This window comes from Geotrypetes seraphini, chromosome 12, assembly GCF_902459505.1.
Source record: "Geotrypetes seraphini chromosome 12, aGeoSer1.1, whole genome shotgun sequence".
NCBI classification, from domain to species: domain Eukaryota; kingdom Metazoa; phylum Chordata; class Amphibia; order Gymnophiona; family Dermophiidae; genus Geotrypetes; species Geotrypetes seraphini.
In genome coordinates, this window is record NC_047095.1 from 118,518,278 (window position 1) to 118,545,190 (window position 26,913).

General features: G+C 43.9%; 1 protein-coding gene across 2 annotated transcripts in view; it reads right to left on the reverse strand.

The window, feature by feature from the left end:
* Positions 1 to 726: 726 nt before the first annotated feature.
* Positions 727 to 26,913, reverse strand: part of LOC117346088 — a 46,694-nt gene continuing 20,507 nt past the window's right edge. For both annotated transcript variants that reach the window (XM_033915419.1, XM_033915420.1), the window contains 9 exons: positions 24,112 to 24,179; positions 21,692 to 21,793; positions 20,685 to 20,798; positions 17,097 to 17,149; positions 16,576 to 16,712; positions 11,319 to 11,389; positions 4,455 to 4,565; positions 4,063 to 4,167; positions 727 to 847 (listed from right to left, as the gene is read on the reverse strand). In XM_033915419.1, coding sequence (XP_033771310.1) covers positions 4,067 to 4,167; positions 4,455 to 4,565; positions 11,319 to 11,389; positions 16,576 to 16,712; positions 17,097 to 17,149; positions 20,685 to 20,798; positions 21,692 to 21,793; positions 24,112 to 24,179 — 757 coding nt within the window. In that variant the 3' untranslated portion in view covers positions 727 to 847; positions 4,063 to 4,066. The remainder of the gene's footprint in view (positions 848 to 4,062; positions 4,168 to 4,454; positions 4,566 to 11,318; positions 11,390 to 16,575; positions 16,713 to 17,096; positions 17,150 to 20,684; positions 20,799 to 21,691; positions 21,794 to 24,111; positions 24,180 to 26,913) is intronic.

Here is a 26,913-nt window from a genome sequence, read left to right on the forward strand (position 1 = left end):
AATCACTTAGATCGCTTTCCAGAGAACCTTGGTGACTTAAGTGAAGTGCAAGGTGAACGATTTCACCAAGACATAAAAACAATGGAAGCCAGATACCAAGGAAGATGGGATGCACACATGAATATTCGCTGTATGACAGCGCCAGGAAAGATCCTAACCAGCCATTACATGCTTTAAACCAGGGGGGGGGTCCAACCTGCGGCCCGTGAAGTATTTTGTGCAGCCCCGGTCAAGGGCGATGCAGTGTTTCCATCTGCTGCCCCCGGGTGTTTAATGTCTTGCCGGCTCCCTCCTCTGTCTTACTGCAGCGTTTGCGCATTTGTGCAGCCCCAGAAACATTTTTTTCGGCCAGTGCGGCCCAGGGAAGCCAAAAGGTTGGACATCCCTGCTTTAAACTTACTTGATGGAAAAGTGTGAAATAACTAAACTAAACTAAACCTTAAGTTTGTATATAAGTTTGTAAAGTTAAACTTTTATTTTTGAATGTCATTATGTGTTGTTCTGTAATGTATTGTTTCCCAGAAATTGTAATTTTAATTTGTTCATTGCTTAGAAATATGATTAAGCGATTAATCAAAACAATTATTAAACTTGAAACTTGATATACCGCATCCTCTCCACGGAAGTGGAGCTCGGCACGGTTTACAAGAACTTTAAAATATAAGAAGAGAAAGGAAAAGGTTTACATGAGCTTATATAATATGAAATTCAGCCATGTGACAAATGTACTTTGCAATTGTGTATACAAAAGCTTTATTGTCTCTGGAGGAACACTGAGCTTATTATAAAGAATTCCAGAATCTTGAGTGATGCCTTGCTGAGTGTAAACTTCAAATGTTCTTATGATCTGAAAAATATGAACAATGTACTATGACAGTCTTAGAGAGATATGGATATGATTGTACAGGAGAGAGGTACTGTTGTGTATGGGTGTGTGTGTAACTGTTCACATGTATATACACACACACACACACATACGACCTGATAGTCAGACCGCAGGAGGCAGCCTGGCTACCTCCCACGGTTGGTGACGAAGCTGGAAATTAAATGCCAGAGCCGTATCTGGCTACCAACATCAGATTTACATAACATAACATTGGATTTTTAGACTGCATAGATGTAAAGTTCAATGCGGTTTACAAAAGATTAATTTAAAAAAAGTACAATTGAGAGAACATCATGTGGAAGGAGTCTAGTTAGCTATAAACCCAGAAAAGCGCTGTACAGAGGCACAAAGAAGACAGTCCCTGCTCCAAAGAGCTTACAATCTAAACAGACAAACAGGATGTCATGGATACAGTTAAGGGGAACGATTAATCTGCTGGCTGGGTTGATGGATAGTGAGGGGTAGGGTTGTGGATTGAAGGCTCTACCAAAAAGGTGGGGGTTTCAGTCTGCTTTTAAACAAAGTAAGGGAAGGGGCTTGGCGGACAAACTTGGGTAATTTATTCCAGGCATAGGGGGCAGCTAGATGAAAGGAACAAAGTCTGGAATTGGCAGTGAAGGAGAAGGGTAAGGTTAAGAGTGACATCTGAGGAACGGAGTTCTTTGGGAGGTGTATAAGGAGAGAGGAGAGATATTGAGAGGCAGCAGAATGAACACACTTGTAGGTCAGCAATAAGATCTTAAACTGTATGCGACGGCAGATAGAGAGCCAGTGAAGTGATTCAAGGAGAGGGGTGACATGAGTGTAGTGAGGTTGGTAGAGGGAGTCGTGCAGCAGAGTTTTGCACAGATTGCAAGGGGGAAAGGCGACACTGCAGGAGACCAGTTAGAAGCAGATTGCAGTAATCTAAGTGTGAGGCTACTAGAGTGTGGACAAGAGTCCGGGTAGTGTGCTCAAAGAAAAAGGGATAAATTTTGGTGATGTTGTAGAGAAAGACATGACAGGCCTTAGCAGTTTGTTGGATGTGCGTAGAAAATGAAAGGTCAGAATCGAAGATGGCTGCGTTGCGAGCCGAGGAGACTGGAACGATGACGGTATTATTTACCGAGATGGAAAATGGAGGAGGAGAAGCAGAGGGTTCAGTTCAGCCCGGTTCAACTGTGTTTGACATAGATGGCCAAGCTAATATTCATAAGTGGTAGTGGTCAAAGATAGACCTGATAGTTGCAATTGTCCGGGTCTCGCCACATCTGGACAGGTAGAACAGACATTTCAGCCATCATGCTGTGGCTTTGTTCAAGGCATGCTGTGAGGTCTGCAGTTTGTCTTTATATAATAGGTCCTCTAACCTGATTGGCTTGGGTCTGAGGTTATTGAAGGCAGGACAGTCCGTTGGTCAAGATTCTGAATTTTGGTGGGAAAGTTAGTTGGTCACATTTTTAAATTCTGTCAGAGACAAGGCTGTAAACCTTGAGTTGGAGGGAGAAGGCGTTTGTCATCGGCCCCAGTCCTTTTTGGCACTAAATTTCTTTTGGATGAGCAGTTGCCATGCTTTGTTTATGGAGAGCCCTTTATCTCCATTGAAATTATTGAGGTGTCTTGCTATCTCTATTGCCTCTTTGAATTTGTTTATTTATTTATATCCCGTCCTTACCCAGGGCGGGTTGCAAACTTACATACAAAACTATAAATTACGACAAAAATACATACACAATCAACAAGAAATACTCCCACAAGAGAGAGCAAGAAATGCAAACAATAAAATACATAGGCAACCTTATTATCATTTTCTCTTCATTAATAACATTCGGCCTCTTTTACAAAGCTGCGCAGAAAGAGCCCCGAAGCCCTTTAATTCTCTATGGGCTTCGGGGCCGCTAGCGCAGCCTTGTAAAAGTAGCCAATAGTCTCATACCCTATATTTCATCTGGCAAAAAAAGATGCCGTTTCAGCAGTCCCTAAGATTTATACAATGGAATATACTATCCCTAGACGTTGTCAGCTTCAGCAGATGGAATTTGCAGCTCTAATTTTTCGGAAGGTGGAACACGTGGCAGTACGCTCTCAACGAGATGTCTAGGAGCCAGGTTGGGCAAGCACATGCAAACGCTTAGTATTAGCTTGAAGTGATTAGCTTGAAGTGAATCCTGTCCATCAGCGTCAACCTATACAAACTCACATAGCATTCTGTCACGTGCTCTCGTCTCCTCAACCTAAACAAAGTTCTGATCACTGAGTCTTCTCGGCCACCAACGGTCTTCTTTCTCCAGGACTTTTGTGTTCTCAAATCTAATCGTATGACCAGTTTCCTTGAGCATGGAGGGCTACAGCTGATTTTTCTGGGTTGGCATAGCTTTTTATGTCTCTTGTACTCTCTCAGTCTTTCCTTTATAGTGTGCTCAGTTTCACCAGTGTAAGATTGGCCACAACTGCACGGGATTTTACACTCCAAGGATTTGGAGCCGAGGCTGAAATATCAGTTCTTGCCAACCCAGATGTGGCAAGACCTGGACAACTGCAACTATCATGACGTCAGCTGTGGAGGCCTAAGATAACAACCCCCTCATCCCTCACCCCCCCCCCCCCGCCAAAATAACAGGTATATCTGATGTTTAGATTCGGTCAATCAGCCGATGAATATTGGTGTAGGGTTACCAGATGTTCGGAAAAACCTGGACACGTCCACTTTTTAGAGGACTGGCTAGGTGCCCAGAGGGATTTCCAAAACCTAACAGTCTGTCTGGGTTTTGGAAGGCCCCGAACTCAGGGCCACATCTAGAGGGTCTCTGGCGCATGTGATGATGTCACAAACATGCGTGTGATGTTATCGCGTTGATGGCCATGCATGTGCAGAGAGGCCCTCCAGACACGGCCCCAAGCTCGGGGAAGGAGACATGAGGTTTGTGTGGGGGCGGGCTATGGGAGGAATGGAACAGAGCTGGGGAGGGGCCAGGTATCCTTTTTTATTAAGAGGAAATCTGGTAACCCTCTATTGGCATTGATATAGCCGGTGACTGGCATGGCTGCTGACTGGGATATTTAGCGGGAGAAATCTGTCTATCTTCCTCTGAATATTGGCGGTTTGCCGGCTTAGCACTATTTAGATGACCAGAAGCCATTCCTGGCCAGCTAAATAGCACTGAATATTGGGCAGTGAACTATTGAATTGTCCTCACCCTTTTACTGATCATCAGGAATTCCATAAACATTTCGGAGGCCATCGCATTGCGCCCGAGCTTTAAATTTCTCCTTGATGTGGGCCGGAGCTGTCCCAGTCCTGGCTGAAAATAGAGTGAGAATCCTTTGAGTATCCACGAAGAGGTCATCGCTGTGGCAGGAGAGAATCGCTTCCAGGAAACTTTCCTCGCCTGACCATTTTCACATGTATTGCCAAATTAAAAGGTGCGGTTATTAGTCATGCTGATTTTCTGCTCTAAGTTCATTATTAGGAGTGTCTCTGTGAAGCCACAGGAGAAACTCTGCCTCTGAAAAAGAAAAGTCACCCAGGTTCCCTCTTCCCACAAAGACCCCCTTCTGTCCCCTCCATGCTATTCACCCCAGTACTCACAAAGCAGCATCACTGTAGTCCTTGTTGGGGGTTTCAAGAGCTTTACAAGATGCAATATAAGGAGATCCCGTTGACATGTCTTATAGGGAGTCAACGTCACAATCCTGTCATCTTTAACGAGAAAAACACAGACAAAATATGAAGCCCCAGCCCTGATCTCGCCAGCATTTCAAAACCTGGACAAAGTGCCGGGTTTTGAAAAGCCATCTGGATGCCCGTGCATGAAATCCGGACGTCTGGTAACCCTAACTATGCTGGCCCCACCCACGCCCAAATGGTCAGGATTAGGACATTTTCAACAAGAATGTTTTTCTGATCATAAATGGGGTACAAAGTTAGATGTCTCGGTGGCCAAGACATCTGAGTAGATGATTATCAAAAATATATACAGTATATATATACAGTGGTACCTTGGATTACGAGCATAATCCGTTCCAGGAGCATGCTCGTAATCCAAAATGCTCATATATCAAAGCAAGTTTCCCCATACGAAGTAAGGGAAACTTGCTTTGATATGTTCCCACCCCCCACCTTCCCCCCCCGAGAACCGGCATTGCTCCCCCTGAAGGCCCCCCCCGTGAACGGGCGCCCCCCCCCACGAACGGGCACCCTCCCCCCCACGATCCGGCACCCCCCCGCCGCCATCATGCACCCTCCCCCGCCGTCACCTGAGATCCCCCAACCCACCCGAACCCTCTTCTTACTTCACTCCGCATCGGCATCGCCGGCATCAGCATGTCCTGTGCCCGAAAATCTGCTTCTTGTGCCGGGCCTTGAGCATGCGTGGTTGGGGGATCTCAGGTGGCGGCGGGGGAGTGCCCGATGGCGGCGGGGGGGGGGTGCCGGATCGCGGGGGGGAGGGTGCCGGTTCTCAGGGGGGGGGGGCGCTCGTACAGCGAGGCAAGCTCGGTTTACGAGGCACCAAATTTGCGAATGTTTTGCCCGCCTTGCAAAACACTCGCAAACCGGTGCACTCGTAAACCGAGGTACCACTAAATATATATATTTGGATGTCCAGCAGTTTGCTATTCGAAAATGGCCATTTTTGTTCCTCCAACTTTGGACGTTCAGCTGGAAACATCCAAGTTGGACTTAGATGTTTTTTTTCTAATTCGGTACATTGCATGGCACACACAGACACCCCCATCCCCTCCCAATATTCAAAGCTATTTCACTGGCCAGAAACAGCCGCCGACCGGTTAAATAGCATTTAACTGGCTAACCGTGAATATTTGTGCGAGATAACTGGTTATGTAATGTAATGTAATGTAATTTATTTCTTTTTTTTTTTAATTTTATATTTATCAAATTTTACATTTTATAAATCAAGTATCCACTTGTACAGAAAGTTGAAGAAAAGCAAGAAAATAATACTCATAGGTAAAATACATATTAATCCACTAAATAAAAATAAATGTTAAGCTTAAATTCAGCTCAAGTCCTCTAAATTAGATCCAAGAAGGATAAGGCGGAGATATTAACAGATACTAACAAATATCAATTCAAATATTAGGAAAACAAAGTCCCTTAGCTGAGAAAGGATATCATTTATTCAAATACACCTCGCTTGATTTCCCTTCATCCAGTCGAGTTCCTGCCAGAAAAGCTGTCAACTGGAATGGCTCAAAGAATACATATTTCTTCATATGGTACTGTATTACACATTTGCAAGGGTGTCGTAGGAAAAAAGTCCCTCCAAGAGATATAACACCTGGCTTCATCAAAAGAAATTCTCGCCTTCTTCTCTGAGTTTCCCTTGCCAAATCTGGAAACATTAATATTTTATGTCCAAGAAATTCTTTCATTTTATTTCTGAAGTACAATCTAAGCAACCAGTTTTTATCTGGTGCAAGAGCCACCGTAAGAAGCAATGTTGCCGGAGATGCAAGCTCTCTGTCCGAAAGTTCCAAGATTGCTGAAACATCAAGTGGTTGACTATCCTCCTGTTGTTTAAGTGGTAATTTAGTAGTTTTCATTGGTAAGTAATATACTTGAGTAAATGGTGATAATGTATCCTCTGGAATACCCAAAATCTCTACTAAATAACGTTTCAACATATCTCTAGGTGTCACAGAGGCTATCTTAGGAAAGTTAATCAAACGGAGATTATTATTGCGAGAAAAGTTCTCCAAAGTTTCCAATTTTCTGCGCAAACTTGTGTTATCTTTTACCATTACTTCATTAAGCTGTTTTGATGCTTTTAACTCCTGTTGTATATTCACAATTGAGTTCTTAGATTCCTCAATTTCAACTTTTATATTTTTTATATCATTTTCTTGAAGAGTAATTTTATTTTCCAGCTGCAAAAGCTGGGGTTTAACAGACTTGGCTAGGTCAGCAACTAAATCCCAGATTGAGTCCAGTGTTACTTCTCTGGGTTTTTCAATAACATATGAAGGATTGAAAATTTGAATAGTCTCACCGGTTATCAGCTGATTCTGGCAATCCTTCTGCTGGGCTGAAATGATCCCTGATGTTTCCAAATCCTCGGTATTTCTTGGACTCACCTGAAAACTCAGGGAGTCCATCTCCACGCTCCCCTCTCTGTTCTTCATGGCCTCCGAGGGTAGGTGCTTACCTCCTTCCGGGAGCTCCTCCACTCGTGGGGAGCTGGTAACCTGAGGAGGTGGGGGAGGTGCCCTAGCGTCGGGGCTGAGCGTAGTTTCTAGCCCCAAGGAGATCACCTCATTTCCGCCTCTCTGAGGCGTCTCCAGCGGGGGGGATGCAGACGCTGCCGGGATATCCTGTATCCGACGCAGGAGGTCTTCAATATTGCCGAAAGAGGGGACCGCTGAACGCCGCGAGGCTCCAGCGGCGCTGCGGCCTCTCCTCTTCGGCATCTCAAGTAAGTAAACAGTCCAAAAGAAACTTTTCAAATCAGTCTTCTCCGGTGTGCTACTCAGCGTCCGGGACCGTCGGCCATCTTGGATTATGTAATTTATTTCTTATATACCGCTCCATCCGTTAGGTTCTAAGCGGTTTACAGAAAATATACATTAAGATTAGAAATAAGAAAGGTACTTGAAAAATTCCCTTGCTGTCCCGAAAGCTCACAATCTAACTAAAGTACCTGGAGGGTAATAGAGAAGTGAAAAGTAGAGTTAGAGGAAAAATAAAAAGAAAATAAACATTTTAACAAGACAGCATTGATCTAAATACTTTGGAAGGTAGAAGAGAGGAGAAAAAGGAATAGAAGCAGAAGGGGGAGCCGTTGAACAGTAGAATTCTGGAGAAATTGAAATGATAGAAATAGTTATCTCTGCTGACTAGAGGCGGTCAGTGGCCTGCGTCTCTTGGCTAACTGTTCATTGAACGGGAGATAAACTGTTTTTCCGGCTGGCGATCCTGGGAGCATTTCGGGGGCAGGTACGATATAGGCCCCAATATTCAGTGCTAACTGGGCATAGATAAGAACATAAGAGCTGCCATTAGGGTTGTCCAGAAAATGCTGAAGTTGGAAAAACTGTGCCCGTTGAGGTTTTACCCATGAATTTGATTGTGCCTGATCAGAAAATATTTTTTTTCATTTTTTAAAGCCCATCCTGGGGTTGCGCAAAGCTACTGATTACGTAAAGCTTCATTTTTCTTAAATTTTGCTATTATTTTATTTATTTATTTATTTATTCATTCATTCAATGTTCTATACCATTCTCCTAGAAGAGCTCAGAACGGTTTACATGAATTTATTCAGGTACTCAAGCATTTTTCCCTGTCTGTCCTGGTGGGCTCAAATCTATCTAATGTACCTGGGACAAAGGGGGATTAAGTGACTTGCCCAGGGTCACAAGGAGCTGATGCTGTAGCTCTAACTACTGTGCCATTCTAGAAATCACAGTGTAGTAAAAGTAAACCAAGTAGAAACATAGAAACATAGAAAGATGACGGCAGAAAAGGGCTACAGCCCATCAAGTCTGCCCACTCTATTGACCCACCCCATTAAGTCTGAGTGCTAATGACCTAGTTCCTTAAGTATAGGACAATCAAACCATTGTGACATCATAATGCCTCATTCCACCAATAAGAGCCAACCTCATCAGTGATGTCACAATGCTGGATATCAGAGACTGAAATATTTCACACTATTAATTTATTCAATTTGGGGAGCTCGTAATGGTTTACATAGAGAAGAAGATTCTAGCACGAATCCCATCATGCTAGAATCTTCTTCTCTATGTCACAAAATAACCTGAAACCTCACTATGTAACTTGAAACCAACTACCTTCCAATGTAATGTAACTTCCTGGAAATGCCCAGTTATCTTCCAATGTAATCCGCTTAGAACCGCAAGGTACAAGCGGAATAGAAATCCGTAATGTAATGTAATGTAATAAATATATTCAGGTACTCAAGTATTTATCCCTGTCTATCTAATGTACCTGGGACAAAGGGGGATTAAGTGACTTGCCCAGGGTCACAAGGAGCTGATGCTGTAGTTCTAACTACTGTGCCATTCTAGAAATCACAGTGTAGTAAAAGTAAACCAAGTAGAAGCATAGAAACATAGAAAGATGACGGCAGAAAAGGGCTACAGCCCATCAAGTCTGCCCACTCTATTGACCCACCCCATTAAGTCTGAGTGTTAATGACCTAGTTCCTTAAGTATAGGACAATCAAACCATTGTGACATCATAATGCCTCATTCCACCAATAAGAGCCAACCTCATCAGTGATGTCACAATGCTGGTTATCAGAGACTGAAATATTTCACACTATTAATTTATTCAATTTGGGGAGCTCGTAATTACATAGAGAAGAAGATTCTAGCACAAATCCCATCATGCTAGAATCTTCTTCTCTATGTCACAAAATAACCTGAAACCTCACTATGTAACTTGAAACCAACTACCTTCTAATGTAATGTAATTTCATGGAAATGTCCAACTTTCTTCCAATGTATCTTTCTGGAAATGTCCAGCTGTCTTCCAATGTAATGTAACTTCCTGGAAATGTCCAGCTATCTCTCAATGTAATGTAACTTCCTGGAAATGCCCAGTTATCTTCCAATGTAATCCGCTTAGAACCGCAAGGTACAAGCGGAATAGAAATCCATAATGTAATGTAATGTAATAAATATATTCAGGTACTCAAGTATTTATCCCTGTCTATCTAATGTACCTGGGGCAATAGGGGGATTAAGTGACTTGCCCAGGGTCCCAAGGAGCAGCGGGGGTTTGAACCCACAACCCCAGGGTGCTGAGGCTGTAGCTTTAACCACTGTGCCACACTCTCCCCTTTTTGCTACTGCGCCACTCTCTCCCTATTTTTGCGTAATGGAGCACGTTTCTTGGAATTATAATTATAGCTTTTATGTTTTTATACTCAGTAATAATACATTGATAAAAATACATTTTTTGTAAAAAAACATCTAGCAGTATTTTATTAAATGAACCTTCAAGATCTGCACTTTATTGTGGAAAATAACAGAAATGTAACACTTCGCTAGTAGCTAAACGCGTATACTTTGATGTAGTCGTCTCTGAGCTGTGCTGCTTGCTTGTAGCCTCTTCACTACTTGGAATTTTTGTGACTTTTATGTTTATATATTTAAGACAGCCAAGGACCCTATAAGACTCCTGAAGAAGGCATTTTTATTTTGTCGAAACACGGCCCATGTTGGGCCATTTTTATTGTATACATTATTTGGTTTCTATCCTGTGGGTCACTTGTGTCTGTATACACCCCTTTATGGACTGGTTTAAAGATTATTTTTTTAAAGTTATTTGGATGGTTATTTGACTAAAAAATGGTACATCCGATCTTTTCTTCCAAACACTCAAGCATTTAATATCATCCTGAGATCGGATAAAGCCTCCAATGTTATTCAACTCCTTGCAACAAGACCTCTGGGACAGACCAAAGGTCCATCAAGCCCAGTATCCCGTTTCCAAAAATGGCCAACCCAGGTCCCAAGTACCTGACAGAAACCCAAAGAGTAGCAACATTCCAGAGCTGAGATTGTGATGTCATAATGCCTCATTCCACCAATGCCTAAGAGCCAACCTCAGCAGTGATGTCACAATGGCTTGATTGGCCTATACTTGGCTCACATAAGAGCTGCCATACTGGGACAGAGCGAAGGTTCATCGAGCCCAGTATCCTGCTTCCAACTGTGGCCAACCCAGGTCCCAAGTACCTGGCAGAAACCCAAAGAGTAGCAACATTCCTGAGCTGAGATTGTGATGTCATAATGCCTCATTCCACCAATGCCTAAGAGCCAACCTCAGCAGTGAGGTCACAATGGCTTGATTGGCCTATACTTGGCTCACATAAGAACATAAGAGCTGCCATACTGGGACAGAGCGAAGGTTCATCGAGCCCAGTATCCTGTTTCCAACAGTGGCTGACCCAGGTCCCAAGTACCTGGCAGAAACCCAAAGAGTAGCAACATTCCAGAGCTGAAATTTTGATGTCATAATGCCTCATTCCATCAATGCCTAAGAGCCAACCTCATCAGTGATGTCACAATGGCTTGATTATCATATACTTGACTCATATAAGAACATAAGAGTTGTCTTACTGGGACAAACCAAAGGCCCATCGAGCCCAGTATCCTGTTTCCAACAGTGGCCAACCCAGGTCACAAGTACCTGACAAGATCCCAAATAGTAAAACAGATTTTATCCTAGGAATACGAAGTAAATTTTCCCAAGTCCATCTTAAAAATCGCTTACCTTATATTTATGTGCTACCAAAGGCTAGTTAGCACTGAATATTGGCTAGCCACCTTTTAAAAAACCTGGATATGCAATGCTGGTCGCTGGAAACAGCTCGACATTGAATAGCCAAGGTCTGCGCCAGTGACGGACCTTAAGTGTCGGCTGAATTTCAGCCCCATAATCTTCTCCCAGAATGTGTTTACATACCTCTATTCAGTGACATCCAGTTTACCCCATTATGATAGTCATGTTCATCTGGCACTTCCTCCATGTCTACGCTGCAAAAGTTGAGAGACATTATGGCTGACTTAAAAACAGCTTAATACCCTAAACCCCACACCTCCTGCTATACCAGTGGTCTCAAACTCGCAGCCGCCAGGTACTATTTTGAGGCCCTCGGTATGTTTATCTTAATCACAAAAGTAAAATAAAACAATTTCTTGATCTTTAGCTATAAATTACAATATTATTATTAAGACTTAGCCAAAAGGAAAGATTTATAAACTATAAAGAGTCTGAGCTCTGCAGTGCCCTCCTGTGGATGGGTGAACAGAGTGCAGCTTCTATTAAGGTTCTTCTATAAGGGATCTCTCTATATTCTTTATGGTGCTGAGAACTTAGAAACATGAAGGCATCCACTATCTCCTCCTCTCCCTATAGGCTAAGACTCTTTACACCTGTATTGTAAGGTCATAGAGCTTTATGGTTATATAGAAACATGATGGCAGTTAAAGGCCAAATGGCCCATCCAGATCATCCACCATCTCCTCCTCTCCTTATTGGCTAAGGCTCTTAACATTTGCATCTCCTCTTCCTATTGGCTAAGGCTCTTTACACCTGCATTGTGAGGTCATAGAGCTTTATGGTTATAGAAACATGATGGCAGTTAAAGGCCAAATGGCCCATCCAGATCATCCACCATCTCCTCCTCTCCTTATTGGCTAAGGCTCTTAACATTTGCATCTCCTCTTCCTATTGGCTAAGGCTCTTTACACCTGCATTGTGAGGTCATAGAGCTTTATGGTTATAGAAACATGATGGCAGTTAAAGGCCAAATGGCCCATCCAGTCTGCCCATCTGGAGTAACCACTATCTCCTCCTCTCCTTAAGAGATCCCACGTGCCTGTTCCACACTTTCTTGAATTCAGACACAGTCTTTGTCCCCACCACCTCTACTGGGAACCTATTCCACGCATCTACCGCCCAAAACTATTTCCTTAGATTACTCTTGAGTCACTTAACTTCATCCTTTGCAGTTTCCTTTTCCGTAGGACTACCAGATCTCAGAAAAGGAGGCGGAGAGGGGAATGGAATTCAGTTCGTAAGACTGTACCACAAGAAGCCTCTGTGCAAACAAATTTATTACCTCTGCTGATAGAGAACAGAGCAAGCTATAGTGAGGAGTAAGCTCTGTGGTCCCGGAGATACATAGTGCCAGACAACTAGAACTTCCCCATCCACACACACACTTAATTTTCAAATACTTTAACAGGAAAGGAACATCTTGTCTTCTAGGTTCACCTCCATACTGCCCCAGTAGCCTACTGAGATCATGACAAGCCCATTTGTTACCCCTTCTCTAAAACATGAATGTCTACAGGCCACCCCAAAATTGGCTTTTACATGCGTTGGCCTGTCCCTAGGTAACAGATTGCCCTTCAAAGCACGATGCTTTCATTAGGTATGTGCATTGAAAAAAGTTTCTGGTTTGTTATACGCATTGAAATATATGATATTGCGTAGATAACAAATCCCAATAAACTTTGAAACTTGAAACATTTTAGTTTGTTTTTAGAATTTTCTTCCCCGTTTCTGACTTTTTTTTGTTTTTGTTGCTTTGTTTTAAACTTTTTGGCCCTGATTATATAAAAGACACGTACAGTTAGGCGCCTAGTTTGATGCGCCTTGCCGATCTAGGTGCTTACCTTAATTTTTTTTTTAAAAATCGACTTAATTGGCACTTGAAAGCACCATAAAACCAATTGAAAAAATTAATTTGGAGTGTGTGTCCAAGATGACAGCACGATGCCAGAGGTCATAATGCCACTGTACAAGTCCATGGTGAGACCTCATTTGGAATATTGTCTTCAATTCTGGAGACCACATTACCGGAAAGATGTGCTGAGAGTTGAGTCAGTTCAGCGGATGGCCACCAGGATGGTCTCGGGGCTCAAGGATCTCCCGTATGAAGTAAGGCTGAATAAATTGCAGCTGTACTCACTTGAAGAACGAAGAGAGAGAGGGGACATGATTGAGACATTTAAATATATCACGGGTCGTATCGAGGTGGAAGAGGATATCTTTCGTCTTATGGGACCTTCGTCCACCAGAGGGCATCCGCTGAAAATCAGGGGAGGGAAATTTCATGGTGACTCCAGAAAGTGTTTCTTCACTGAGAGGGTGGTCGATCATTGGAATGAACTCCCACGGCAGGTGATTGAGGCCAACAGCGTGGCAGATTTCAAAAATAAATGGGATATTCATGTGGGATCTCTAATGAGGTAAGGGCAGGGGGTGGTGAGCAAAATCAAGGAGAAGGGTCACTAGAGTGGGCAGACTTGATGGGCTTTGGCCCTTTTCTGCCGTCATTTTTCTATGTTTCTATGATATCGAAGCTGGTAAATTGCTTTGGTTTTACTCTCTGAATAATTGCCTCATACTAAAACAAAGGGAGCTTGAAAGCTGGTCCCTCCCAAACTAGAACCTCCTCACCCCCCCCCAGCAGACATTGGAAAGGTATTGCACCAAATTTACCCAGTTACCGAGAGAAGAGGGCCCTGCTGTAAGCACGAATGATGAAGCGTCCAGTCTTTTGGGACATGACATATCTCTGTCTCCTCCGGTATCCAATACACCACCATGTCCAGCGCTTACACGGGTGGCGTTGGCAGTCGACCCAGGGGCGGAAGCTGCTACTCTATCTTCCTGCTCAGAGGAAGGCACGCCTGATCCAAGTTTTATTCAAAATTTGATACAACGCTTATTAAACATTTCTAAGCGATTACATCATAAAAATTGGAGGAAAGGAACATATAAGCACAGACACCGACTATAATTGACTCGAATTTCAGGGAAGTAGGGGTAGAACTTCAAATTTATACAGAAGAGAAGAACACAGAAGGCTAATAACAATAGGGTAAAGGGTTTAACAAGCTGCCAAACTGAGGCTTAAGTTGTAAGTTGCAGTATTGCAATATTTTGACTTGTGCGCAGGGCAGGATTAACCAAAAGGCCAAGTAGGCACGTGCCTAGGGCCCGAAATGGTCAGGGGGGCCCGATGAAGGAGGGCATCAACATTGTTTTTTCCAAACGGCGATGGGCCCCTCCAGCATCGATCGGCAACGCGGGCCCCTCCCGATCGGCAACGCGACCCCCCCCCCCCCCCCCCATTGACGGAAAGTAAAACAAGCAAGCAACGTACGTAAGAAAGGCAACGGGAACTGTAATTGTGCAAGCGGTGCTGCTTGCCCAAAGCTTCCCTCTGACGCAGCTTCCTGTTTCCACCTGGGCGCATGGTGGGGTGGGGCGGGGCAGGGGGGCCCAGTGTACTTGTGTGCCTAGGGGCCTTCAACAAATTAATCCTGCCCTGCTTGTGCGACTTGAGAAATTGGCGGCGCATGTTTAAGTATTTCCAATCTCAAATGCATCTCTGAAAAAAAACCTCTTCAGCGGGCTATTAAATCTTTGAACAAACAAACCAGAACTGCAGATATGTTCAACGATGTGGGCAAAATTTATTGTGACAACCAAATTATATCTAAAAACCTTTTTACCAAACAGGGGACCCAACACGGTCCGTGTTTCGGACAACCTTCATCAGGGGTCCATGGTAGAAAAGGGAAGAAAAATATGTCACAAAAAATATATATAGTAGCAAAAATGGATTATATAATTCGCCAAGGGTCACTGGGTATTTTAAAATCTCGCTACAATATCCAGTGACCCTTGGCGATTTATATAATCTGTTTTTTCTACTATTTATTTTTTTGTGACATATTTTTCTTCCCTTTTCTACCATGGACCCCTGATGGAGGTTGTCCGAAACACGGACCGTGTTGGGTCCCCTGTTTGGTAAAAAGGTTTTTAGATATAATTTGGTTGTCACAATAAATTTTGCCTACACCGTTGTACATATCTGCTGTTTTGGTTTGTTTGTTCCTGGTTGTTTTTTTTTACTGCAGACAAAGTTGGAACTCCCTTCTCCCTTTGGCTTTGTTGCTTTGTGCCTATTAAATCTTTGGGCAGCTCTCAATTAACTTTCCCCTACCCTTGTGTGTTATCCTTAGATGTATTCTTTTCGAAAAGTATTGTATTTCACCCTCTACCCTCTTGTTTTCTGTTTGTCAGTGGGTCTTGTTCCGTGTTTTGGTTCTCGCTAATTATTTTCATTTTGATCCCCTCAATTTAGTTTCAAGTTTCTTATAAATTTGATGAATCGCTTATTCAAAATTCTAAGCGATGTACAAAACAGTAAAATTACAAATTTCTGGGGGAAACAAAACAAACACAAAAGACTAACCTGACAAAACATATTAAACAAAAGGAAAGACATACAAGTTGTTGATAGTAAATAAGACAACTGGGGGAAAAAAACAATAGGAAGGGTGAGAGTGGTGGGCTTCTGTATATCGCCCAGAATGTTAATAGGTGAGTAATCAAATTTGTAATAAACCTTGAAACCTTGTATTAATGGCTTTTAAAGAGGGGGTATTGACAGAAGATGTTGATCGGTCGATTTCAATGTTGGGAGGGGGGGGGGGGAGAGGAGCATATGGGATAAGATGAAAATGCTGGGGTTGTTCTCCCTGGAGAAGCGGAGACTTAGAGGAGACATGATAGAAACCTTCAAAATCCTGAAGGGCATAGAGAAGGTAGACAGGGACAGATTCTTCAGACTGTGGGGAACCACAAGTACTAGGGGTCACTCGGAGAAACTGAAAGGGGACAGGTTTAGAACAAATGCTAGGAAGTTCTTTTTTACCCAGAGGGTGGTGGACACATGGAACGCGCTTCCGGAGGATGTGATAGGCCAGAGTACATTACAGGGGTTCAAGGAAGGTTTGGATAGGTTCCTAGAGGATAAGGGGATTGAGGGGTACAGATAGAACTAGTGGTAGGTTAAAAATAGAACTAGAGGTAGGTTATGGAAATATTCAGAAACCACTTCACAGGTCACAGACCTGATGGGCCGCCGCGGGAGCGGACCGCTGGGCGAGATGGACCTCTGGTCTGACCCAGTGGAGGCAACTTCTTATGTTCTTATGTTTATCCAGAAATGCGGGTTGATTTGTTTGACGAATTTTAAAAATTAAAAGAGCTAACTCGTAAGTAATTCTATGTGGGACTGGAACTTTCCGCTTTAGTTTCAGATATCAGGATTCTAGAGAATGGCCACCTCCTGCCCCACAAGTTTGCTGAGGCTGCTTGGGTGGGGGGTTGGGGCTCCCCGTAAATTACAGCTCACCTGTCAGGGCTTCGTGTGACGTTTGCTTGGTCACCGTGCAGACTGAATTCTATCCAGCCATCCACTTCATCCGGAAGCATACAAGGGCATCTTTCATAGCTGGTGGCTTTGGCAACAAGTATCCATCTGCCCGATATCTAAGGAAAGATATAAAGACCATTAACAAAATATTGTAAGGATTAAATGAAATTGTTTCCCTTATATTTATCAGTTTAAGGGGTGGGGAGGGGGATATTTTATTATTGCATATTTTATATGATAATGGAATATAAGATTGGGAGGGATGGGAAAGGGGAAGGGATAAAAAATTTATGTAATGTACCAATGAATGTTTTTAAGTGATGTATTTATTGTTAATGTGTATGATTATATTTAACAGTTAATGTAATTTTGAAAATGAATAAAGAATTAAAAAAAAAGAAAAAAAAGAAAGATATAAAGACATGATGGAGAATCTCTGGCCTTCTGTGCCTCCGTTTCTCCATCTATCCGTGCATACCTGCTGTGAGTATTTCACTGACCTCGCGCCTGTCTTCATAAGGCTCTCTGTGAAATATTTTGCTGCAGGTTAAAGCTGAATTAAAAAAAAAAAAAAAAAAATTTATACCGAGTCATCATTCCTGTCATTCTATACACTCTTCCGTGGCACGGGAAAAAATCACAAACGATCTCACACAAGGGGTGTGAACTGAACAACGCTCATTAAAAAAAAATTTTTTTTAAGCTCAGCTCAATTTAAAAGCTCAGCTCAATTATGTACAATGCTTAGAATTTGCGATAGGCGTTTAATCAACATTTTTTTTTCAGTTCCACGGAGAACCTACGTTACAGGTAAGTAACTACACTTTATTGGCATTTAAGAAGTACAATAAACAAGGAACACAACCAACAAGGTAAGTTCAAGCAGAACAATAATAATGCAATAACAAATTATTGTCTATCAGGTTAGCCAAGTACAGGCAGCGCATTACTGAAACTCAAGAAAATATACAAAAAGAAAAAGATGAGAAATCATACCGTAAGCAAAAAAAAAAAAATAAATAAATAAATGACCGTTCAGCTACAAAAACCAGAGACATCAATCAGAATTTTTTAATAAACTTGAAACTTGAATTAACAGAGCTGACTGTTCCTACTCTTAAGCAGGCGAGGTTACGTGCAACCAGAGCGGGAGCGTTTTCTTGTGCCAGTCCAGACACTTGGGGCTCCTTTTTTTATTTTTTTATTTATAAATTTTCAAATATAGACAATCAAGTATCAACTTGTACAGAAAGCAAGATTCAAGAAATAAAGAAACTACATCAAACATCTAATATAATAAAACGCCAGGCCACGCATGCGCACTTCCTATGTGTGTGCCGGTTTTCCGTGAGCTGTAGCGACACATAGCAAGTGCGCATGCGCGGCTTACACTGCTCCATTACAGTAATTTTGCCGTTGCCGCCTCTCCGCTCTCTCTCTTCCTCCCCCCCCCCGAGACGCGATTGCATCAGAGGGAACATGCTACCATATGGAGAGCGGCCTGCGAGGTTCACTACAGCCATTCGTGAACCTAAGCAGGCCGCTTTGAACAGGAGCGGCAGCGGCGGCAGAAACCATGGGTGGATGGAGGGAGGGGAAGAACGGGAGGGGAAGCGAAAAAGAAGGGCTATGGAGCAGGCAGGAAAGAGGGCTGCTTTGAGGGGAGGGGTGTTCTGGGGCCAGACAGCAATCGGGGGGAGGAACAGATGGGGGGCCATGAAGCAGGCAGGCATTGCACAACAGGGGGAAAGGGGGCTGCTTTGGGGGGAGAGTTGTGCTGGGGGCAGACAGCAATCGGGGGGAGGGAGGAACAGAAGGGGGCCACGAAGCAGGCAGGCATTGCACAACAGGGGGAGAGGTGAAAGGGGGCTGCTTTGGCAAGCAGGGGGGGCCAGGGAGACAGACAGAAAGAAAGACGCACAGACAGGGGACCTGGGAGAGACACAGACACAAAGAATTACAGACAGACAGCGTCCAGGGAGAGAGATAAATAAAAAATACAACAACACACCATACATACAGACATCTACTCTAGCACCCGTTAATGTAACGGGCTTAAAGACTAGTAATATATAAAATTCAAGAAATAAATTCTATCTTAAGTCTCGCTCAAGTCCTCATAGAAGATCCAAGATTAAATTAAACGGAATTTAAGCAATCAATTCAAGAAGAAAAGAACAGTTAAGCCTTCTGGTCTCGCTCTCAATCTCGGAGAGAGCAAGACCAGAAGGATTTGAGCATGCGTAAATGCTCAAAGCCAGTGCAGCCCAGCCCAGACCAGAAGAAGGAGGATCTCCGACGCACCGCCCAGCCCAGGCCGCGCCAGAAGAGGGAGGATCTTCGGGCACCGGCACTGGTGCCAAGTCGGGTAAAGGGTGTCATTGACGGCTTGGAGGGGGGAAAGTAGGATCGCGGTGGAGGGGGGGGCAACGCGAGTGGGGGGGGGATGCCGGATCGCGGTGGAGGGGGGGGCAACGCGAGCGGGGGGATGCCGGATCGCTTAGGGGGATGCCGGATCGCAGGGGGGGGGGGGGGTTACGAGGCACCAAGTTTGCGAATGTTTTGCTCGTCTTGCAAAACACTCGCAAACTGGTGCACTGGTAAACCGAGGTACCACTGTACTCTTTTTGTATTTTTTATCTTCCCGAAATTTTTTGTTTTTTCTTTCCCTTTCCCATCGTTTTTAACCTTAATTGTTTCTCTTTATAATCAGATTGTATTTCTTTCCTAGCCTCTCCTCATGTTTTAATAGGTTTGTATCCGTTGGTTTTTTATCATGTTTAGTAGACTTAGTCTTTTTTGTTAGTTATGTCTGTTTCCCCCTAACTCTGTAATTTTACTTATTTGTACATCGCCTAGAATTTTGAATAGGCGATTAATCAAATTTAATAATAAACTTGAAACTTGAAACTTGATATGTGGATGAAATTTATACGTGTCTCTATGGTTGTTTTGCAATACTTACTGTGAATGTATTATTGTAACCCACCTTGTTAAGGGGGGGGGGTTAAAACTAAGGGGGCCCTTTTACTAAGGCGCGCTAACCAATTTAGTATGCTAAATGCTAACGCATCCATAGACTATAATGGGTGCGTTAGCATTTAACGCGCGCTAATCTTTAGTGTGCGTTAAATCGGTTAGCACGCCTTAGTAAAAGAGCCCCTAAATAAACTATAGACTAAACCAGTGTTTTTCGACCTTTTTACCCCTATGGACTGGCATCGGTCCGTGGACCGGCGGTTGAAGAACACTGGGCTAAGTTGTGGGCCAGACCCCGCCCATCTCTACCCAATCTCCACCCCAGACCCCGCCCCCATAATAGTACTAATTGCACCTTGCACGTCCCATGCCTCATCTGAAAGCCTTCCCTCTGGCGTTGCAACGTCAGAGAGAAGGCTTCTGGTTCAGGCGCAGGATGCCCGTAGGAGCCACTGCCTGTGGCTTTGTGCACTGAATCAGTTAGGAAGAGGGAGCTGGCTCGAAGATAACGCCGCATCGATCGCACCGTGGACCGGCGGTTGAAGAACACTGTTTTGGGCCTGATGCATGTGCTGGCCCTGTGGACCGGCAGGAAATTTCTATGGACCGGCACTGGTCCATGGTCTGGTGGTTGAAGAACACTGGACTAAACTATAAACTATTTTAATTATTTTGTTTCATTTGTTTGGTGGGTTTGGGTCCGCTTGTGGCTGATTATCAGAATGGACTACTTGATGGTTATAAATGTGATACCGATTGCATGTCATTTTGTAGAGAGGTGAAAACATTTGAATGTTTTATAATTATGTGTAATGTTATTGTATATGTCATATTAATTGACAGTGTTTATTATAAACTACTGAGAGCAGAGGTTATAATTGTAATGAATGATCAATACATAAATGACACTTTCCACTCAAGAACAGACCATTGCACTTCTTGTGCAAACACTTTCTATGTCAAGGTCAATAGAAGGTTTCTAATGGTCAAACCTCCTACATCCTCCACAGTAGCATTTGTCAAATTAGGGCCTCCAACTCAGAATGAAACGATCTCATCGGGAGATTCTGCCTTGAGAAGATTGTGTAGCTTTAGGCATTTGTTCTCACCATTGAGCTCCTTATGCTTCTCAGCGGGAATCCCAGAGACATATGGGTGAAGACTGCAGAGGGCCTGGTTTTTAAATGTCTTCTTCTCCAAAGCCTGAATTGTTCCGGACTTTGCTGAAAAGGAAGAGTGGAAGAGCTTTGGCTATCGGAGAAAATGCCACCTGCTGCGACAGAAGAGACTCTACCACTATGAGGGAAAGCAGCAGGACCTCAGATTCCTACATTCTCACCCCTTCTCACTGGAATGACCCTCTAAATCAAACTTGTCCAACCTTTTTCTATTGGGGTCCACATTTTATATTTTGCAACATCTGGAGGGCCAAAATCTGCAGTCGTATTTTGCCACGTGCTTCGTCAAATAGTGAGATAATATAATAGTGCCAGTTTCCTTACCAGCCTTAACCCAGGCTTGTTCTCTCATATATACTCTTGTCTTCACCCAGTTGCTCTTACGTACCCCTCAGCCTTCATCCAGTCTCTCTCTTTCATATACAAAGAGCTGAGTCATAGTGGGGAAGCGTGAATCTTACTGTAAACAGCACAAGAATTTCTAAGCATCTAAGGCCTAGAAAAAAGCACTTGGTGGCCAGTGTAGGGTTGCAAGGTTTCTTCTTTAAAACAAGGACACCTTAGCCCCGCCCCATTCCACTTTCAGCTCCTCCCCATTCTGCCCCAGCCCCTCTCCCACACAAACCTTTGCCTCCTTCCCTGAGCTCAGGGCCGTGTCTGGAGGGCCTCTGCGCATGCGCAGACTTCAATGCAGTAACGTCACGTGCATGCACATGACATCATCACACCAACATGTGCGCATGCGCAGAGGGCCTCCAGACGAGCTCGGGGACTTTCAAAACTGCCGGGTTTTGGAAATCCCTCCAGGCACCCGGACATGTCCTCTACAAAGAGGACATGTCCGGGTTTCCTCGGACATCTGGTAACTCTGGGCCAGTGGGCCGTAGGTTGGGCAAGCCTGCTCTAAATCCCTTCCATCCCCCGTCCTGAGTACTCACAGAACAGGAAAAGAATAGATTTTGATGTTCCCAACAGCGATGCTTGCAGTAGCAGTTCATCCGGACAAGTTTCATAGACATTTATGAGCAAGGTACCTTCGTCTTTAAGAAAGAAAACACAGAGCGATGAATTAGTAAACTAACTTTGTATTTTCCAGTTAAATTTACCAAGGGTAAAGGGTATGGCATTTGATTTGCTGCTTTTTCTGTAGGGTTTACACAATCCAAGTGGTTTACGTGGGGCAATGAAGTGTTGTGATTTGTCCAGAGTCACAGAGTACCTCAGGGTGTTGAGGCAGCTGCTCTAATCACTAGGCCACACCTCCACTCCCAGTGGCCTATGATGCTAATTTCGCCCCCTTAGGGTGAAGAGTTTCAGTCTCTGGTAACCAGAGCTTAGATTGTGATGTCACAAAGCCTCATTCCACCAATAAGAGTCAACCTCATCAATGACGTCAATACAATCAATAGCTTGATTGTAAAGGATAAAGGACTTCATATACTGCTTTTTCAGTGTGGTTATGATCAAAGCGGTTACATATTTTAGACAGGTACCTATTTTGTACCTGGGGCAATGGAGTGTAAGAGACTTGCCCAGAGTCACAGGGAGCTGCTGTGGGAATCAAACTCAGAACCTCGGGGTGTTGAGACAGCTGCTCTAACCGATAGGCCACTCTTTCGCACCACAGCTGTCTTATTGCAATCTGCCTTGGGCTGGTATGGAGAGAGGATGGAATATGAATATAAAAGTACTGGTGTCGATTTTCAGACTGCAGGAGGTAGGCGAGTCGGGAAATTCAACGCCGGGGCCATATCTAGCAACTGGCATTGGATTTCCAGTTTATTTTTAGCCATGGTTGACACAGCTGGCCAAAATGATATCCGATTGGCTAAGTCGTAGTGGCTAAAGATAGTCCAAGTGGCGTAGCGAGGGTGAGAGGCGCTCCTTTCCTGCCATCTTCTCCACCTCTTCCCCCCCGCCATGCGTGTGCGTGCCCCCTTCCCTTGCCCCGTACTTCCCCGGCATGAGCAGCATCACCAGCTTGCTGCTGGTGTCAGCTCTCCCTCTGATGTCACTTCCTAGGTGCGGAACTCGGAAGTGACGTCAGAAGGAGAGATGCCACCAGCTTGAGCAACAGGTTGGAGTTGCTGCTCGCACCGGGGAACGATTAGAGGTATGGTGGGGGAGGAGGGGGAAAGAGCGGAGGGGTGGAGAGGAGGAAGGTTGCCAGCATCCCCCCTAAGATGGTGCCTGGGACGAACCCCCATCCCCTCGCCTCACCTTACTACAACACTGGATAGACCTGCTCTTTAGGTGAGTTTCTCTGGCCACTAAACTTAGCTGGTCAGCTGATGAATTTTGGCACAACTGGCTAAGTTGACATCATAGGATTGCCAGATTTCTTCTTTAAAAAAAAAAGAAGGATACCTGGCACTGCCCGGTTCCGCCTCCAGCTCCACCCCTAGTCAAACCTCCTGTCTCCTTCCCCAAGGTCTGTAGGCCCTCTGTACATACGCAGACATTGATGCGATGACATCACGTGCGTGGCGGGCATATGATGTCATTACGTCGATGCTTGCGCATACGTGCAGGGCCTCCAGACGTGGTCCCCAGCTGGGGACGTCCAAAACCCAGACAAACTGCCAGATTGCGGAAATCCATCTGGGCACCCGGACAGTCCTCTAAAAAGAGGACATGCCTGGGTTTCCCCGGACATCTGGGAACCCTACGACATAGCCGCTGACTGGGATTTTCAGCAGGGGATAGCTTTGAGAGGAAAAGAGACAGAGCGAGAGCCAAGAGATATGGGATCCGTTCTTGGGATCCCCTGCAGAGTTTGCTCTGCTGAATGATCAATTAGATAAAAAGTATATCAGTTGCCTAAAAATCTAGTAAACAAATATGTTTTCAATTGTCTCCTAAAATGTTAAGAGCTAGAGATCGCAATTAAAGGATTAAAATCTTTATCCCATGATGCTGCTTGATTCGACAAAAGACGTTGATGATATTTTTTTAATATTTGCAGCCTTTAACAGATGGAAAAACAAATAGAGCGCATGAGCGTCTAGAGCGCTTTGAATTTGCAAATGTGAATGAATCCACAAGGTAATTGGGTATAAGACCAGATAATACCTTGAAACAAATGCAACCAAACTTGAATTTCACACGAGCTTCGACTGGCAACCAATGCAGTTCGCGGGGAAAAAAAAGGACCGATGCGATCAAACTTTTGCAGATTGAAAATCAGTCAAACGGCTGCATTCTGGATAATGCATAATCTACTGAGATTTCTTTTTTTTTTAGTACCAGCGAAGTAAACAATATTACAATAATCCAACTGGTGTAGAACTAAAGATTGTACCAGCAGTTTAAATGATGAAACATCAAAATATGCTCTGATAGTACGCAGTTTCCGTACCTGTGAACTTGGAGATCCATTTTTCAGGAGCCTTGTATTCACCCTCTTCAATGCCTGCCACATCTGTCCTGCAAGTGGAGAAATGGGTGACAGGTCAAAAGCGCGCAAGACAATCGCGCGCGGGCAAAATCGCGCAGATAACTCAGCGCAAAGACAATTGGGCGTTAAGACAAGTGAGCGCAAAGACAACCGAGCGTAAGACATTTGAGCGCAGTTGTCTTGCGCTGAGTTGTCTTGCGCTCAGTTGTCCCGCTCGTGCACATTTCGGAAAATAATTTGCTCTCAATTGTCTTGCGCTCAAATGTCTTACGCTCGGTTGTCTTTGCGCTCACTTGTCTTAACGCTCAATTGTCTTCCGCTCATTTGTCTCGCGCTAAGTTGTCTCGCGCTGAGTTGTCTGCGCGATTTTGTCCGCGCGCAATTGTCTTGCACGCTATTGTCTATGAACCGGAGAAATGTACCTGATACAAAGGAATCCCCAACATAAGACGCCAATCCATAGATTCTATATATGGTGTCCAAATCTAGGTGAGCTGCTGAGCTAATTGGTTAATGAGCCTGTCTAATTGTTTAATGAGCCTGTTAATTACAATTGGGTGCCTGCAAATAGTTATCGAAGTTAATTGGCACTCATTAAAATATATGTGGTTAGAGAAAGTTTAACTTGCACTCCGTAACCAATGGCTGAATGGGTCAAACTAAGAAAGAAACTACCACAGAAACCCATTCAATAAAGAAAAAAGATCAAAGACTTTGATCAGAAAAGGCAGAAAAAAACCTCAGTGTTGCACGAAACTCTGTGAAGGACCAAATTTAACCTCCACTGCTGGCAACTTACTTCTGATATTTATAAAATCAGAAGCAAACACATCACTGGTCAAAAACTCCCTTATCGTACTTTGTATAAAGTCGGTAAATGCCACGATTATTTTAACTATAACAGCATAAACATGGAAAGAAAATTTTTGAATGTACATATCCTAAGCCTTCCGCTTAGCCATCTTGCTCCCCTCCAAGCCATCCAGAATTTGGCTGCACGACTCATAATCTGGGAGAGCTGCTATGATCACATTGCCCCTCTCCTAGAGTCACTTCATTGGCTTCCCACCTGTTTCTGAATACAATTTAAACTTTTTTTTTTTCTTTTACTGATCTACAAATGCCCTCACTCAGCTGGCCCTCACTATCTATCTTCACTTATCTCCCCCTATGATCCTCCCCCATGAGCTCCATTCAGTTGGTAAGTCCCTCCTGTCTGTACCCTTCTCGTCCTCTGCCAACTCCAGACTCTGTCCCTTCTACCTTGCTGCACTGTATGCTTGGAACAAACTGCCCAAATCCCTACGGCAGACTCCATCTCTGGCAGTGTTCAAGGCCCAGTTAAAAGCCCTCCTCTTTGAGAGTGCTTTCAACTCCTAACTCCTCTTGCCTTGGTTCTGCATCCCCAACCCTCTATGTCATGTCTGTCTGTCCAAGTTAGATTGTAAGCTCTTCTGAGCAAGGAGGACCATCTATAAATGTTAAAATGTACAGCGCTGCATAAGCCTTTCAGCATTATATAAGCAATAAACAGTAGTAGTAGTAAAGATTGAAGTCTTCAATCATTCAGATTCAAATGAGACAAAAGTAATGCATTTAGGCAGTAAGAATAAGGAACATGAGTATAGAATGTCAGGAGCAACTCTGGGTAAGAGCGAACAAGAAAGGGACCTGGGTGTACTGATAGATAGGACCCTGAAGCCGTCGGCACAATGCGCGGCAGCGGCAAAGAAAGCGAACAGAATGTTAGGAATGATAAAGAAAGGAATCATGAGCAGATCGGAGAAAGTCATAATGCCGCTTTATAGAGCAATGGTCAGACCGCACTTGGAATACTGTGTCCAACATTGGTCTCCCAAACTAAAGAGGGATATAAAACTGCTGGAGAGGGTGCAGAGACGAGCAACGAAGCTAATAAGAGGTATGGAGAACTTGGAATATGAGGAACGACTCAAGAAACTAGGACTGTTCTCCCTTGAGAAGAGGAGGCTGCGAGGGGACATGATAGAGACGTTCAAAATACTGAAAGGCATCGATAAAATAGAGCAGGAAAATAAATTATTTACATTGTCCAACGTGACACGGACGAGAGGACATGGTTTGAAGCTAAGGGGGGGACAAGTCCAGGACAAATGTCCGGAAGTTCTGCTTCACGCAGCGAGTGGTAGACGCCTGGAATGCTCTCCCAAAGGAGGTTATTAAGGAATCCACTGTGCTAGGATTCAAAGGCAAATTAGATGCACATCTCCTTACGAGAGGCATAGACGGATATGGGTGACTAAAACTACATCAGGTGTATACCTGACTGGGCCTCCGCGTGTGCGGATCGCCGGACTCGATGGACCATGGGTCTGATCCGGAGATGGCAGTTCTTATGTTCTTATGTTCTTATTTCAAATCATAAAAATGTCCTTCATAAATCCAATTTTTTCAACGTTCTCCAGAATAATAAAGGACAGTCCACATCCCAGTTTTCAAATAATGATGTATCGACTCTGGATTCCTCTCCAATAAGAGCCCCTGTTTTTCTTTCCATGTATATGCTCTTTCAGTTAAAATAATTGTGGCATTTAGTGACTTTAGTCAAATATCAGCCCCATAGATAGACTCCAATATCAGTCTTGACAGGAGGAAAAGGCAGGGCCTGTGAGCAGTCACTGACTCACAGGCCCCATGTTGATTGTCACTGTTGGGCAAAGGTCACAGTGGAGGTCCTGAGGAAGAAAGCATTACCATTTATGACCCTATTGACTAATAATGTGA